The sequence below is a fragment of the Sebastes umbrosus genome, chromosome 22 (assembly GCF_015220745.1).
Source record: "Sebastes umbrosus isolate fSebUmb1 chromosome 22, fSebUmb1.pri, whole genome shotgun sequence".
Classification (NCBI taxonomy): domain Eukaryota; kingdom Metazoa; phylum Chordata; class Actinopteri; order Perciformes; family Sebastidae; genus Sebastes; species Sebastes umbrosus.
The window spans coordinates 12570706-12588049 of record NC_051290.1 but is presented as its reverse complement, the minus strand read 5'-3'; the positions used below and the strand labels follow the sequence as shown (position 1 = coordinate 12588049).

Genomic DNA, 17344 nt, shown 5'->3' with positions numbered 1-17344 from the left:
ACCCTCTGGGGGTTCGACTTGTTTCTACCCCCAGTGTCGACGGTATGACCATCCGCAGATGGTCAGCAATGCTCAATTAAGAAACATGTTGCGCGCCATAAACGCTGCATAGCAGCACATTTTCGGGCTAAAATTAGGAAAAATACACAAGTAAAAAAACAAGAAACGACCACTATGTTCACTTGTATCAATAGTCTTTTATTTGGCCATACATTTCATTCATTCATTCATTTAATAATTAATATACATTATATATACATAAGCAAACAAAGACAACCGTGTCCTTGTTTAACCATCTTGCAGTAAAGATTGGCAGTGCATTCTTGGCCTTTAACAGTGTCATTGGGTTCCTTTCTTTCAGCCTCTCTCACACACACATGGTATCAGTCGGATTGGAGCCATACCGTCATGTGTTCCTGCTGCATATGTCCAATCTAGTCCAGCCTTGTCTCAGCAGTCTCTGTTCTGCTCATCTGCGCCAGTACTGAAGAGAGACGGGAACAAAGTTTCTTAGATCTCTTAACTTTTTAACATGTTGCCGGAGTAGGTGCTGCACATTTTAGCCTGCTTTTTTTCCAAATAATTTAGTTATGCCTTTGCGCCTGCGCCGTGGGCAGAGGCATCCGAGTCCATCCGAGATATTGCGTTCACGAGAATGAGACGGAGGTGAGGTCACAGTGATTTTGACCATTGACCACCAAAATCTAAATCAGTCCATCCTTGACTTCAAGTGGATGTCTGTGCCAGATGTAATCAAATTCCCTCCAGGCGTTCCTGAGATATCGCTTTCCCAAGAATGGGACAGACGTGAGGTCAGAGTCACCTTGACCTTTGACCACCAAAAATCAGTTCATCCAAGTGGTCGTTTGTGCCATATCTGTTGAAAATTGCTCGAGGTGTTCTCGAGATATATCGCGCGTTCATGAGAACAGACGGACAGCCAACTTCAATACTTTGCTTTTCAATGCTTCACTTTTTAGTGTCCTTTGTCATGTGGTGCTACTTGCAGCGCGTTTTTGTATTTGATTGCGTTTTTCTGTATTTACGCAACGTGTTGTCAAATTGGTGAAGATGTTTTCTTAAGTTGCGGTGCGTTAAACTCTCAGGGCCACCGTACCCATGATTAGTTGTGTCCTTGTCAGAATTTTCACTTAAGATTTCGTTATTTGAATGATTTTTAGAGGACTTAAGAGGTACACATACCTGAGCGAACTTGTGTATCTGCTCGACCACAGCAGCAAACAGAGCACCCACACTCTCATCGATCAGACTCTGCATGTAATGGACTGCCTCCTCGTCCGATAGGTCCAATCTGAACTTGTCCTGCACCTGGAGGCAAAATGAGAAGGTCCATTTAAAACGTTATTCATGGATCTAAACTCCACTGAAAAAAAGTTTTTGTTTCAGTGTTTCCCACTCCCTCTAGGGGGGTCCGGGGGCATGCTCACCTTGAATAACACTTTTTACATTTCAAAGTTAAAGGCAGGGTTGGTGATCTTCAGAAACTAGCAAGAGTATCATGGGATTCACAGGGAAACACGGTGTTCCTTTCCACTAACAACAAACTTACCTTCTTAACTGTCTTGTCAGGCTCCAGGGCGATGTCAGGAATATTGGCGTCCACCATGAGAGAGAACAGATTCAGGATCAGGTTGGAGTATCTGAAGAAATGGAAGGAAGAGAAGAAGGATATTTTACCTCAATGGTTCAATATGTGTGGTAATGTAATGTAGTTTTAATCTCATTGTATCTTCCTTACAAAGATGAAACTATCGCTGCTTTGTCCTGTGCTTAGCTCAAGCTCGTTTATTCTCATGCTCTACTGATTTGATACCAGTAACAGCATTAAAAGGTAGAAACTCAATTGGATGCTTTGGAAAATGGTCATCATTAATGTCAAATAGACATGATTTGTAGCATGACTCTCCTCTACAATAACATTGAGTTATTTCTGTTTGCATGTGTATTTGTGTGTCCGGTCTCTTTACCTCCTGAGGTGCAGGAAGGCCGTGTAGCACTGCTTCCTGAACTCCTGGTACTGCTCGCTCTGCATGCCTCCCATCCCCTCCACCATCTCTTTGCTCAGCTTCATGGGCGGAGGCAGCGGTTTGGGGTCTCGACCCAGGATGTAGCCGAAGTCGATGTGGAAGAGTTTCCCTGGATGAAGAGAGGAGATACTTTTTCTAAAGCTGATCCATAAACTGGGATGTTAATAAACCAGGGTCTGAAAGAGCATGTTTGCCTCACCGGTCTTTGTCAGTAACAGATTGTCCAAGTGTCTGTCTCCTACTCCGAGGATGTATGTGATGACACAGTAACCAGCTGGAAGGAAGCAGTGACAGAGACGACATTGGTTAGACCAGTGGTTCCCAACATATTTTCCTTGAAACCCTCCTACTTTTATCTAAGAAAAGCTGAGAGTGTGTTCTGCAGATAGAGCATATCAACCCCATAAACATGACCCTGTTAAAACTGACTCACCGCAGCTCTTGACGTACGTGTCCATCACCTCTGAGCTGATGCCGTAGGGTCCTTTTTCACTCGGTGCATGCCTCCTGAAGAAGCTCTGTTGAAACAAGTCATGTGAATAAAAGGACAGATTACGTTGTTTCTCAACTTCTCCCGATTGTTTCTACACCTCTGCTCACCTGGATGTTGCCTTCAGTAGCCAGGACTTCAGCAACAGGAACAGACTGAACAAACTGCATAAAACCTGGAGGCAGAATATAATTATTATTGGTGAGGCTGGAAGATACAGCAGTAAGATGGACGATAGAGTAGTTTACATTGTTCTTTCAGTAACTAAATATGCTGCTGCTCCTTTTTTCCAGATATCCTTCACAAAGATATTCTTTATTACTATTACAAATAAAGTCTGCATTTATTCAGTTATCTTATTATTTCCAACCAAACAGAGTGATGAGTCACTTCTTACCGTGCTTGGTGCTGGTGGCCAACACTTTGTAAGGTGTCAACTTCAGGTCCAGATTCTCTTTCCTCAAGAGCTGTAAGCCAAAAAAACAAAACACAAACATTATAACTGTATTTTCTGTCATAATTCTTCAAGAAGTAAATAAAAGGACTTCTTGAATTCAAAGATGATCAAAAACATTATAATGAACTTTTACCCTTCTGTCAACTGAAAAGATTTTCATAGAAAAGAAAACCCAAAGAGATCAAAAACTATAAGTGCCTGGCAGTCTAATTAAATTAAACCACCACCAAATACATCAATTTCCCATCCATAAACCCACTGACATTCTAGGGCTGCTACTAATGATTCATCTGTTGATTATTTTCTTGATTAATCGATTAAAAATGTCAATCAGTGTTTCCAAAAACGACGTCCTCAAATGTCTTGTTTTGTCCACAACTCAAAGATATTCAGTTTACTGTCATAGAGGAGTAAAGAAACCAGAAAATATTCACATTTAAGAAGCTGGAATCAGAGAATTTAGACTATTTTTTTTAATTACTCAAACCGATTAATCAATTATCAAAATAGTTGGGTATTAGTTTAATAGTTGACGACTAATCCTACTGTAAACTGTAGAGTATCCTTACTTTGTCCATGAGCGAGATGATCTGAAGGATGAGCTGATCCTGTCTCAGGTCGTCTCCATGTTTGAAGATAACTGGATACATGGCTCCATCCTCAGCCTTGAAGATCAGCTTGGCTGGCATCAGAGCGCTCTGACACACACACAAACACACACACAGGGTAAAGACTCATGACCAATGTGTCACACAGAAACTGCTCTTAGCCAAGACAAAGCAGAACAGAAGTGATTCGTGAGGATGAAAGTTTGTTTTCTGTACCTTGAAGAGTGTGGCCGTCTCGGGGACGATGCCTCGGATCCTGATCTGAGGCTCCAGAGGAAGAGGAATCGGCTCGATCTCTGAGAGATTCACCTTCTCGTTGTCCGCCAGAAGAGCCTGCAGTCGCTCCGTCTGCAGACACATGAGGAGGGACGCTGCTGTCAACACAACTCAGCATGGATCAGTGTGCAGTTGCAGTTAAAAGCAACCACCAGAATCAATGAAAACAAGTGCAAATGCGTTCTGTTATTGTTAGCCAATCCTCGACCAAAGCTAATGTTAGTTTATAGATCTTCATGTCTAACATAATATTGTGTTTATAACTTGAAGATTACGATATGCGTCTAATATCGCAAACAATAAAGCGGATGTCATGTCTTGGGTTTTGGAACAGTAACGTTAACTCTCAGCAAAATTAAATATTTTCCACCACATAAGTAATTCAGTTCATGCAACGTTAAACTTAGCCAACGTTGATACACACTCTTTTGAGCGTCTAGCAGCGATTATAGCCTCGTATCGAGATTTGAAGTAACTGGAGACAAAACTACATCCATGGCAGATTCAGGATGAAAAATCTTTGTATCATATGTCATTGCAGTGTATAATTTGATAAATTCGGAATGATTTTGTTAATAAATCTGCACAAAAAAAACCAAAAACTAATGAAAGCACATTTTAGAAATATTTGCACAATAAAATATAGAGATACATACTGCATAATTTGAACTCTGAGAGAAAATACTGTATAGGTTTAACACATTTTTGCATGTGCAGGTATTCTGTTGTTACCTTCTTCTTGCGATTACCGCTCTCCCTTTGCACGGCTTTCATCAGCTGCACCAGTCTGTCTACAAACGTCTGCTGGGCGGCCAACAGCGACCGCATCACCCTCACGCTCTTATCACCCTGGAGGGAAGACGAAGTGTTTGTGTTAAAAGGGAACGCACAAAGAAAAATATATATATATAGTATGTGTTAAAGGAATAGTTTGACAATTTCTTTTCTAAATGTATGCACAGTACAATGTTTGATTCCTGAGTGGCTGACCTTGAGTAACGCCTGACTGAACCGCCTCATGACGTTCAGGTACATCTCGTGGGTCTTAGGATCTCTCTGCTGGGTGTCCTGATCCTCACACTCCACAATCACATACCTTAAGAAGACACAGGTTTTAGACAGATGAATATAAACACAAGGACATTTTCAGTAATAATAAACTAAGATGCTTTGAACTGCTACTCACCAATACAAATAGTTGGCGAGTTCGGAGTTCTTGCAAGCACGGGAGATGAGAAATGTGCACAAGTCTTGCTGCAAAGAGATACAGACACAATGACAGGTCAATGCCAGGCTGAAACTAATAGATTGTGGGTTTTCTTTTCAGCCCTGCGTCTTCTGTGGAACAGGAATACATTTTAAATTTCTGGCATGATACTGTGTTTCTGACTCCCGTCATTAACTGGTGTTTGTCCATGTGCCATGTGGGGATTAATACGGATTCAAACTGTATTCCCCAATAGGACAGTTTCTTTCCTGCTCTAGTTTTCTTTTCAGTGACATTATACCTCTTGAGTTTCGCTGTCGGCTCCTTCCTTGCCTTTCTGCGTGGCAGTGGAAGGTCCAGATGTGCCAGACAGGATCTGGGAACTACAGAAAGAGTAAAAAGAAAGAGTCAAAGAACAATGCAATTAAAAACGTAAGTGCATTTTGACTTAAAGGTACAGTGTGGAGGATTTGGTGGCATCTAGTGGTGCAGATTGCAGACTCCTCCCTTACCAAGATTGTGGTAACGTGAGCCGCCGAGTACTCAGAGGCCATTCTTACCATAATAAAAGTATTTTAGGAGCAACAGAAGTCAGACGGTTGCTGGCGGTACCACGGTTTTGCACTCTGTGGCTCACGTTACCGCATTTTCACAAGCGTGTCGGAGAACTACGGTGGCCTTAAGGTAATGTGAAAACGTGAAAGGCTCTCCCTAGAGCCAGTGTTTGGTTTGTTCGTTCTGGGCTACTGTAGAAACATGGCAGAGCTACATAGTGGACTCTGTGAAGAGGACCCGCTCCCTATGTAGATATGATGGGCTCATTCTAAGTTAACGAAAACACAATGATTCTTAGTTTCAGGTGATTATACACTAATGAAAACATAGTTATGGATATTATATTCCACTTCTGCCTAAATAGATCCCCCGAAATGTTACACACTGTTACTTTAAAATGATTAGATGGTGTGCTGAGTAAGGCAGTGCTCCGCCTCCAGATTCTGGCCGGGGCTCTACAGAGTCGTTATGGCTTCTGAAAGACAAATAACCAAATTCTGCAAAGCAGCAAATACTCTCCCAACCAGTGAGAGTTTGAGGTAAATTTAGATCTCGGCTGTAAAAAAAACAAAACAAGAACTGGAAGTACAAAAAAACATTTTTTACATTTTTATCAAGTGACAAAAACAGACCCTGCACATGTGCCTTTGCTTCTGTCAAAGCTGCTGGTAGTGTTGACTTATTTATGATCCACGGGCAGAGTAGCAGTTATAACTTCTCATCCAAGTACTGACCTGTCCATTGCAGAGTCATCTGAAAGTCCCTGGCTGTCTCTCTTGCTGCCTGGCTCCAAGCCTCCCTGAATATCACTGAAGTTCTCATACTTGAGCGCCTGGACCAGCTGAAGGAGATACATCAGCAGGTCCTGGAGAGAGAGAGAGAAGAGATGGGGATAATTATGCCAAAGAGTTTATTTCCAAAGTGCTTCATATTTTGGATTTAAAGCTCATGTTTATCATTAAATAACTTGCTAAATTCGAAATTCAAAGCATTAGAATAGCAGAAAACAACTATTTGCTATATAAAGATATGGAGGAGTAATGTCTACCTGAGCAGAGAATGAAGTTGCTCTCCCTCTGTGTGTGTTGTAATCTGAGCTTCTCTGTGCTTTGTTTACATAGCCAGTCTGGCCGCACGTGCATGCGAGTCCCAGTGTGTGTGCCACTGGCTATCTAATCGCCAACGCTCTGCACTGCACTCATACAGCGGTTACAGCTGATAACGCCATCCCAGAAGCAAAGAGGCGAAGCGCCGGTGCTTTTTTGACAACAGCCGCTAGATAGCGCTGTGGTAGCGCTGTGGTAGCGCTGTCGCCCTTTTGGACTGAAAATGCCAATGTCCATGGCCATGGATGTATAAAGAGACTTTTTGTTAGGTAAATCAACTTCCCAGTATGAACACTTAAATATCCCTCATTTAAATCATTATGTCCTAAAAGTTGTAAAATAGACTAATAACTGAATCCAGAGTTATTTTCCTCGGCATAATGAACGTGTATCAGACCCACGGGACTGCACCACCCTGCACGCTCATGACCTATCTGGTTCTGCCAGCTTCCTGCTAGCTGTATGCGGCTGTCATAATGGCTATATTGGCTGTAATTCAACACTTTCATTATCTTATAATACACCCATGGACTGTAAGCTGCAAGCCTGTACCGTGGTGGATCTATTAACATCTCTGTTCCCAAACAACCGGCTATCGGCCAGTAGCTAGTAGTGCTAGTAGCATGACATAAACAGAAAACTTTTTAAACTGGTTCCCACCCAGATTAACACTGTTTACTCTGTCAGCACTGTTGCCTTTGTTTGCACTGTTAGCTGCGAGCCACCGACTCAGCTTTCACCAAGTTGAGAGCAGTGTGCACGTAATCCCTCAATCATAGATCTGCTCCCAATTTTGAATTTATCACCTTTAAACAGCACTGTCTTCATAACTGTGTGATAAGTATAACTTTGGAATACAGCTTTGTCTCAGGAGACTTAAAAGTTTTATACACACAGAAAATCATCATCATAATTCACCCACACGATTATACTCTCCTCCTGACCCCCCCCCCGCAGTCCTCCTACGCCTACCTCATCATCTGCCTGCTGCAGGCGCGTCACAGCGTAGCGTCTGACCGTGGGGTTGGTGAACTGGGAGGACAGCAGCTCCAGGGAGTCTTCCACATCCATCGGCCTCCACTTCCCCAGCAGCTCCAGAGCCTGCTTGGCCTCCTGGGGCAGATCCCAGTTCACACACTTAAGGAACTTTGTCAGGGCCTGCAGCGAGAGGAGGAGGAGGAGGGGGAGGAAGCATGTGGGAGAGAAGAGGATTGAGATAGGAACCTCAGTAGACTTGGGTATGGCAGAGCAGAATATAAGAAACACACTCACCTTCTCCTGTGTGGTGAGGTAGTATCTGAACTTCCACACCAGGTCCTGTTCTTCAGAGCTCAGCATCTTGGTTGGAGGGTAGCTCACAATGATCTGTTGGTGCATACAGACACACAGATATCAAATCAATTTACAAAAGCAGACACGGTAAAGACATACCAAGACATACCAAACATAAAGGCTGTGGAGGCACTTTGACTTGCAAGGAAAAGAAGACAGCAGTATGTGCTTTAATAAATAACAGCTTTATCTGCAAGTTAAAACGCCTTGATATCCTTCTTTGATTCTGAATATCAAAGAGCTTTAACTGAGCGTAACAGCCAGAGAAATGATCCTTGAGTATTTATATCTGTGTATGTTAAAACAGTTTGTTCCGGTACTGAGCTGAGTTACATTCATAGCATCTGGAAAATTCACTGTAAAAGCACGCAAATGCAATTAAAAAAAAAAAAAAAAGTACCCTCTTTTTTTTTTTTTATCATAATGTTGTTCTGCTGTTATTTAATAAAAGCAATGAGGCACTTTCGCACTATACTGACCAAGTGTTTGGAATGTCAATGCAATAAATGGTCTCCTACTGACTTGTGATCACTTTTAGAGCTCTGTATGATAACGCACCTGTCTCCATTATGGTACATTTACACCAAGCAGTTTAGTTTAGTTCAGTTTGTTACACATTAGAACATACACATTTTTGCGTTTCCATTACCAAAAGTTGTGGATGGGAACAATCAGTGCTGGGCAATATGATATAGAACTTCAAACTTTATATAAAAAAAAGTCTATTGTATATATTTTTCTGTATCGTGTCCATCGTGATATGGGCTATTAACACAAGAGTATAGATTTAGTCGACGGCCATTATTTATGTTGTTTTTACTCTTCTTTAGTCTGTATTTTATGTCTGTATTATTGTGAAGCACTGTGAGCTACATAAATTAACTTATTTACTGTTGGATTTGATTACATGTGGACCCTAAATAAATCTAGACTGCTTTTTACTCACATTAAGCTGGTCACGTGTGGCAGCGTTGGGCTTCAGGTCGTGATCTGAGGGCCCACTGCGGAGGCTACGAGCCAGTTTGTGATGCTTGCTCTCAACCAGGTTCTCCTGTAGGAAGATCATGAATTGGAAAATACTGCATGTATAGATAGAAAAACTATGAATTAACAAGCTAAATTATTGTTTTATTTGTCCATACATGTACATGGAATTCACATTAATAATGACGTACCTTTTAAAAAAAATCAAAGTCACCATAAATGCATTTTTGTCTACAATGTAAGTGTGTGTGTGTGTGTGTCCTCTCACCATCCCCATCTGTGGGTCAGGAACTTTAACGATGTCGGAGCTGGTAAGAACAGGCGATGCGTCGTCTCCATCCTGAGACGGGACAGAGTGAAATACACCAATCAGCTGGCATCGTTTACAGATATTAGATGTAGTTATGTGCTCATATAGAAATATGAAAATACCTTTTCATAATAGACAATGCTGTATTCCTTGTCATTTGTTTTGACACGAGGAAACTCCACCATGAGGTACATGAAGTTAGAGCTGCGTTTCTCACTCTGCAGAGACACACATGAAGAGAAAAAGTTTAAATTCTAAACACAACAAATAGTTAGTAAAAAGATTATAATAACAGAAACAGTTAAACCTGCAATAAATATTGTTTTGGGAGCAGCGGAAACAAGTTGTGAACACGACATTGACATATTATCACCCTTTAAGTTGATATTGTTAGCAAACAGTTAGATATAAAGTAACATTTATTTGGAGTTGTGTATCTGGTGAACTGGCAAATATAAGTCCAATATAGTCTCTCTTTTATCTCCACTTTTGGTCTCCACCAACTCCTGAGGGAAATATCTGTTTAGCTGCTAAATGCTCCACTATGTTAAAGTTACCATTTATAAATGATGGTTATTATAAAGTGTTACCGACCATGAGTGTCTGTACAAAACTTCAAGGCAATCCATCAAATAGTTTTTGAGATATTTCAGCCTGGAGCAAAGCGGCCTTTTCCAATACAGGAAAAAAAGAAAATGCTGTTTTGAAACACAATCCAGCTAAACCAACTCACCTCGTTGATCATCTCAATCTCTCTGAAGGTCAGACGGTCCAGCCAGTCAACCTTCACCATGTGGCCCTGTCGATGGGCCTTTGTCAGCTGGATGGAGAGAGAGAGAAAGATGGAAGAAAGAGGGAAAAAAAAAGTTCACCAAAACACCAAAAAAGGGTTTGAGGTTTCTGTTCTGCAGCAGAACTGATCACAGCATGGTGGCTGATGTGCAAACAGCTCGACCAATCATGCACAAATCCAGTGCCAGCAGCCAATCCAGCATCTCCGGTCACACACTCAGCAGCCAATCCACTCGTCAGTCAGTGTGGGTGTCGGGAATGTAAGCACACATTTGGCCATGAACGGGAAGCCCACAACTCAGCTGGTTAGAATTAGTACTCACTCTTTAAAACAACATATGAACTGGTAGCAGCCTAGAAAAAAACTTTGGATGTGATTAAGTCAGCGGCACTCAGGATTAATAAAAAAAAAAATACAAGAATCAATTAAATGATTAAAAAACAGTCCAATCAGAGAAAATGAAATGAACTCCCCTAAATAGTCCATAAAGCTGCAACAAGTCGACAAACATTTTCTTGTGTTCACATAAACGAGAAAAACATGCACACACACTTTACACAAAATACACTAACGTATGGCAACAGCAGAAAACTTAAAAATCAATGTGTGTGATGCTTTCAGGAACGCAGCCGTACTCCTTGACAGACAAGTGTTCACACCAAAATCTGGGTCAAAATGTATTTGTAAATGCACTGATTAGGTTTATACAACATATGGATTTCACCACATTAAACAATGCAAAGGGATTTAACAGATGAAGGAAGCATTTGTACGTTTAATTACTTCCCTAGGACAGTCTGAATTGTTCTAAATGTGGTAATCCTCATTTAAGCAGTGCGTGATACAATTTTTTTGCAAATACGTTTGGACCAAGGCCTTCTTCACACACACACACACACACACACACACATTCTGCATTGCCAACACTAACTCCACCACTTGTACTCACATCACCGAGTACCTCCAGGTCAGGGCCCTGGAACAGATGATGGTTTAGACACGGAGTCGTATCGGTGGGTTTCTCTCCTTTTCCAACGCACACACACACAATGTTTCCTGTTCACCCTCCATCTAATCTCTTTCCCTTATCCTCTCTCTTTCAGCCATTTAGTCACACACACAAAATCCTATCCTCACTACTACACCCCAGTATTGTACCTTGGCCAGTCTGCCCATCTGGTCCTCTGTCAGGCTGCTGCTGGTGCGTCCTGGCGTGGTGGTGGGCTCTCCTCCATCCCCCTCCACACCCGGCCAAACCTTCAGGTCATGCATCCCTTGCCTGAACATACTAGACGAAGATAGGAAGGGGGTGCTTTAAAATTACTGTTGTCATTTTTGCTGTTTCAGTGCACTTTTACATAAAAATCAAACAAAGTGCAGATGAAGGTGGAAGGAGGTGAAGTCAAAGTTGATCTTTCAAGCTGGTGGCAAAACACATCACTTTCCAAGTCAATTTATTATTTGTACAGCGAGGGCAATTTGTGCTGCAAGCATAAAAACATATAAAAAAAAAAACATACAATATAACACCTGACCCCTGACTAAGTGACTTTTTTTATGGATATTTCATATTATATTCAATGCATAACAATAACAGTACAGAACAACTGATAAACGGTACAATTAACCGAAATAGTGAACACAATAACTGCAGGAATTGTGTAAAACGAGCGATTTGGATGAATTTTGAGCGGATTATTTCTTGTGAATATTGCATCAGAAATGAGTTTTCCCGTTGTTTTTAGTAACTTTTAATATAATTCTCTGTCTGTATTATGTCTTTTTTTTCGTATCATGATACTGAGATAGCGATTTAATATATTGCGATACTGTAAGCAAGGCAGAGAACCCATTTTCATTCACATATCTTGAGGTCAGAGGTCAATGGACCCCTTTGAAAATGACCATGCCAGTTTTTCCTCACCAAAATTTAGCACAACTTTGAAGTGTTATAGTTGCCTTTGCGAAAAGTAAGCATGACTGGAAATGGTTTTCTAGTTTCATATGATACCAGTCTTCATCTTCATTCTAGCTTTAAAACTGAGCCCACTACAACCTCTGGAAGACAGAAGAGATGTTAGGCCCGCCGGCAGGCCGTCGGATATATAAGAGGTTAAGTGTACTGTCCACCAAAACCCCACAGGGGCTATAAACAATTTAATGAACATTGAATATTGTCAACATCACCATTACCAATGTAATATACATCAACATCAACAGAACATGACTCCTCTCTATAATTCTGGACGCTACAAAATAATATACTGTACCTTAATATAAAAAATTGTATCATCATAATCATTGTCATCACCATCACTCCAACATTGTTTCATTGTATCAGTAACAAACCACAAGTAATACTGCGAGGTTAGACTCACCCATATTTGCCAAACAGGGTGACAGTGGTTCCCCCGACGGGGACGGCTCTGCCGGGCCCATAGATGTCCCACACTGTGAGAGCAACCTGGGCACTTTGGGGAAGGTCTGGGTACTTGACCGGCAGCCGCAGCCACTCGTTCCAGCTGCACAGGACAGCAGGAGACAGGATAGAGAGAGTGTAAGAAGATGAAGATAAAGGTCTGAAGGACTGAAATGAAACTACTGGAAAAAGGATTTGCTAGTATTGGAGGGAGTTTAGTCTTTTCAGCTATGAAGAAGGTAAAATAAGAAACAGGGCACACTAAGAGGGAGGTGGTTTTTGGTGGTAAAATAATCTAATCTCTAATTTTGGGGTGAATATCTGCTTCATTTGATGAAACAAAGAGTCTAAATTCTGAAAAGAGGAAAATACAGAGAGAGACAGCTTGGTACTCACTTCCAACGTGTGCTAAATGCTTTGTACGAGGTGCGAACGGGCAGAGCGAGAGGCTTTCCTTCAGCAAACACCTGACAGGTGACGTAGAGGTCCGAGCAGTTCTCCTGGTAGAGTCCAGAGAACCGCAGCATTGGGTCTTCGAGCAGGGCTTTGTAGCTCTTCTGCTCTCGTTTCCCCTCTAAACTGCCTCTGGAAGAGGAGAGAGGAGACAGAGTCGGGCGGTGAGGAAGCGGAGAATCACATACGTTCTTTTGTTGATGTTATAAAGAGTGATCCAACTTGTCCTCTCACAAATAAGTCAACAAAGGACAACGACTGTGATGATACAGAAAAGGTGATTACAACTTGTGTTCTGGGATTTTTTCTTGTTTTTGCTTAACACTAACATATAAAATAGGAGTATAAAGACAAATAAAAATATGAATATATATCAACAAATAAATAACTATCAACATATTTCCATAGATTCCTTGATATAAACACTATAATTAGATTAGATGGCTAATATGCATTTCATTAAAATTGATATGAGAGAGAGAATCTGGACACAGTTCACAGCTGTTTAGTTAATTAGGCCATTAAAGTGCAATAATTAGACTCATGAGACATGCACATGATTTTAATAAAGAGACAGCTGTGCTTTCAGATCAAGAGCCCCGACCAAGAATATACTCCCTGAGTCATGGTGATGAAAGTAAACATCAAATGTTACTCAACTTCAGTCAAATGACTGGATTCAGTTTACTGGTTTAGAATATGATATAACTTTTTTGTCCCAACAGGTCAGGAAACAGGCCTTTTTCACTGAAGACATTTTGAATTGTCACAGTAAAAAAAAAATATCCCAATAACGAAAATAATGATGGATGAATAATGATGGCTCTCATTGAGACACTTGAATGGAACAGAGCCATCGTTAGTGTTATTAGTTACACCTGTACTTTTCCTACTATGACAAGTCAAAATGTCTGAAATGCTCTGAAAAAGGCCTGTTTGTCTTTGTCTCACCAATAGACAATAAATATAGCGCAATAAAAATAAAACACAATAGGCATCACAATTCATCAGGGCCAATATATCGACATGTATTTGGTAAAATAATTTTAGTCAATTAATTAGAATCAGTTATTTATAGTGTGATTTTTTTTTTATCTGATAATTAATTTTACAATCAGTTCTGAAATAAAAAAAAAATACCAAGCATTTTTAGACACACCTTCACAAATGATAGGAGTTGTTGCTAACTTTTCTTTACAGTGGACATGCTGTAAAATAAAAAATAAAGTTTAAAAAGCCTAAAATGTAAGATTTTCTTTTGACCCTAATTAGGAAGGAATAATTTTATATATAAATATATATCATTATATATATATAAAAATAATTATATATCATTATATATATATATATATATAAAATAATATATATAATAAATATGGCATTTATTTGACTATTTGATTAATATTTGATAGATAAACACAGTCTGTTGTGACACAGTTTAAAGCTATATATATATATAAAATAATATATATAATAAATATGGAATTTATTTGACTATTTGATTAATATTTGATAGATAAACAATCTGTTGTGACACAGTTTAAAGCTATATATATGTATATATATACACACACACACACGTATATATATATATATACACACATATATATATATATAAATATGGCATTTATTTGACTATTTGATTAATATTTGATAGATAAACACAGTCTGTTGTGACAGTTTAAAGCTATATATATATATATATATATATATATATATAAATATGGCATTTATTTGACTATTTGATTAATATTTGATAGATAAACAGTCTGTTGTGACACAGTTTAAAGCTATATATTTATTTTGTGTGTGTATGTGTATATATATATATACACATACACACACATATATATATATAAATAATTATATATATATATATAAATATGGCATTTATTTGACTATTTGATAGATAAACACAGTCTGTTGTGACACAGTTTAAAGCTATATATATGTATATATATACACACACACACGTATATATATATATACACACATATATATATATATATAAATATGGCATTTATTTGACTATTTGATAGATAAACAGAGTCTGTTGTGACACAGTTTAAAGTCAGATGAAACAATGAGACACATGTCGTCCAACCACACAGTCACACTCAGCAAACAGTCAGCATCCTGTCACAAGATAGATTAGTTACACACAGCTGGTCACCAAAAAGCGACGCGTTAAGTACACAAACTTACATCTTAAGTTGAACGTTGATGTCCAGGTCACAGCTGTAAACATAGTTGAACTTATCAGTGTCCATCCTGCGACGGGAAAACACTAGATATGAAGCAGAAACCTGACGACTTCAACATGAAATCCCGCTCGGTGGTAACGAGACTTTGCAGACAAGGCCTCGGCTCAGCACAAACACTCCTCAGAAACACCGTGTAAACTACCGCGCACACGGATATCTACCGTACCAGTCCGTGCACACGTTTAGAGAGGTAACTTTGAGCGCCTGTAATCAGGGTAAAGACATTATTTTAAGGGTTGTCTCGCAGGAGCATGATCTGATGCTTTTGATAGCTACACAACAACACAACACAGCATCAGCCAGAATCTACAGCCAGGCTAAAGTAAGCGATCATCGATGCGGTGCGATTGATAAAACTGAGCAGGCGATCAGTGTATCGTGTGTTGATTTGTCGAGTCTGATGGGACCAAAGAGGAAGTGAGAAAAGAGGAGGAGTTTACAGCGTGCGTATTAAAGAGACAGTACACCCAAGAGTGTCATGTTGACAAAACATTACACATTACAACACACATATATATATATAAATTATTATTATATACATATATAGACATATGTATATATATACATATGTCTATGTATATATAATAATAATTGCCATAATAATGTGTATATATATAATAATGTATATATATGTATATATATACATTATTATACTATGTATAATTAATTATTATTAATTATATATATAATTAAATATATATATATCATTATATATAATGATATATATTTATATATATATGTATATATGTATACATGGATAATATATTATAATTGCCATAATAATGTGTATATATATAATAATGTATATATATATTTATATATATACATTATTATATATATATATGTATATATCCATATATATAATTATATATAATGATATATACATATATCATTATATATATAATGATATATGTATATATCATTATATACTGTATATACTGTATACACAAGATAAACAGAGAAAAAATATATAATAAGATGTACGGTATATATATATATGTATATATATATATACATATATATACATATATATATATGTATATATATATGCATATATATATACATATATATATATACCGTACATCTTATTATATATTTTTTCTGTTTATCTTGAATTATTCTGTTTCCCCTCTGGATATCAATAAATGCTTAAGCTATCTCATCTCATCTTATCTTATGAAAATATTGTATTATAATGCCATGTTTTGTACTAATAGGAATAATATCTGTGTGGTAGGTGAGTAGAGCCATAAAAAAATACAAATGATCCATGTTTTTATTTCTTTCTTAGTGTATTTTGTGGTCTGTCGCAGAAGCCTTGACAAAAGCTAGTAGAACTTGGGTTAATTTGAAAAAAACAATCCAAAATCAAGGTCAACTTCCTGTTTTTTTTTTTTTCTGGAGCTTTCAACAGTACCACCCAGTCTTCATCAGCAGATTGAGTTTGCTCAGTTGTCATGGAGATTGTTTCTGTTGCCATAAAAGTGCAAAGAAGCTACTGGGCCCATAACAAATCTATCTCCATCACAACTGAGCAAACTCAATCTGCTTGTGAAGACCGTGAGATACTTTTGAAAGCCCTGGAAACCGCTAGTAAGGGGAACTTGAGTTTCTGTTCATGAATATAGAATTTTAGTATTTTTATTTCATAATTGAAAGTATATATTTCTTGTATTATGGTCCATATGGTCTAGCATACACCATTATGAACAGTTTATAAAGTTAAAATGGTTCTATGTTAGAGTTTATTAAGCACCTTTACTTTTCTATACCCATATTCCTTTTATCCATATATTTATATGCTTAAATGATTGATTAAAAACGTAAAAACAATTGGTTAAAAGCTACACCTCCTCCATGTATAATATTATATTGTTTTTAAGTATCTTGGTTATAAAAGTAAATTAACATGCAGTTGTATAAATATGTTATTTGTATGGTATCAGAGAGATGAGAAAGATCAAATGAAAGAAAATACACTGTGGATAAATTGATGTTAGGTAATGTGAACTAGTCATTCTAGTCAAATTGCATTGTACTAT

The 17344-nt window shown here is 38.5% G+C and overlaps 1 protein-coding gene across 2 annotated transcripts; it reads right to left on the bottom strand.

The window, feature by feature from the left end:
• Positions 1-177: 177 nt before the first annotated feature.
• pik3c3 (phosphatidylinositol 3-kinase, catalytic subunit type 3) lies at positions 178-15653 on the bottom strand. Of its 2 annotated transcripts, XM_037758287.1 has the most exons (26): positions 15244-15653; positions 12982-13170; positions 12545-12688; positions 11325-11454; positions 11116-11142; positions 10107-10193; positions 9496-9591; positions 9332-9403; positions 9026-9130; positions 8020-8112; positions 7720-7905; positions 6376-6506; positions 5388-5469; positions 5066-5133; positions 4870-4975; positions 4612-4728; positions 3820-3951; positions 3565-3693; positions 2936-3005; positions 2649-2713; positions 2482-2566; positions 2248-2322; positions 1989-2157; positions 1571-1661; positions 1204-1329; positions 178-484 (listed from the first exon to the last, which is right to left on the bottom strand). In XM_037758287.1, exons 1-26 carry the CDS (start codon positions 15306-15308, stop codon positions 470-472), a joined length of 2655 nt encoding a protein of 884 aa, XP_037614215.1. In that variant the 5' UTR covers positions 15309-15653; the 3' UTR covers positions 178-469. The 2 variants fall into 2 exon arrangements, with proteins under 2 accessions (XP_037614215.1, XP_037614216.1); XM_037758288.1 differs by lacking the exon at positions 11116-11142 and having other exon boundaries at positions 15244-15652.
• Between the last annotated feature and the right edge of the window lie 1691 nt (positions 15654-17344).

Bases quoted from the DNA above. Each gene is read 5' to 3' on its own strand.
- pik3c3 (XM_037758287.1), bottom strand. From the start codon at position 15,308: ATGGACACTGATAAGTTCAACTATGTTTACAGCTGTGACCTGGACATC. The intron at 7,906-8,019 runs GTGAGTGTGTTT...CTCTCGCTGCAG, and splicing joins ACCTCACCACACAGGAGAAG to GCCCTGACAAAGTTCCTTAA. The intron at 3,006-3,564 runs GTAAGGATACTC...TTTGGCTTACAG, and splicing joins TCATCTCGCTCATGGACAAA to CTCTTGAGGAAAGAGAATCT.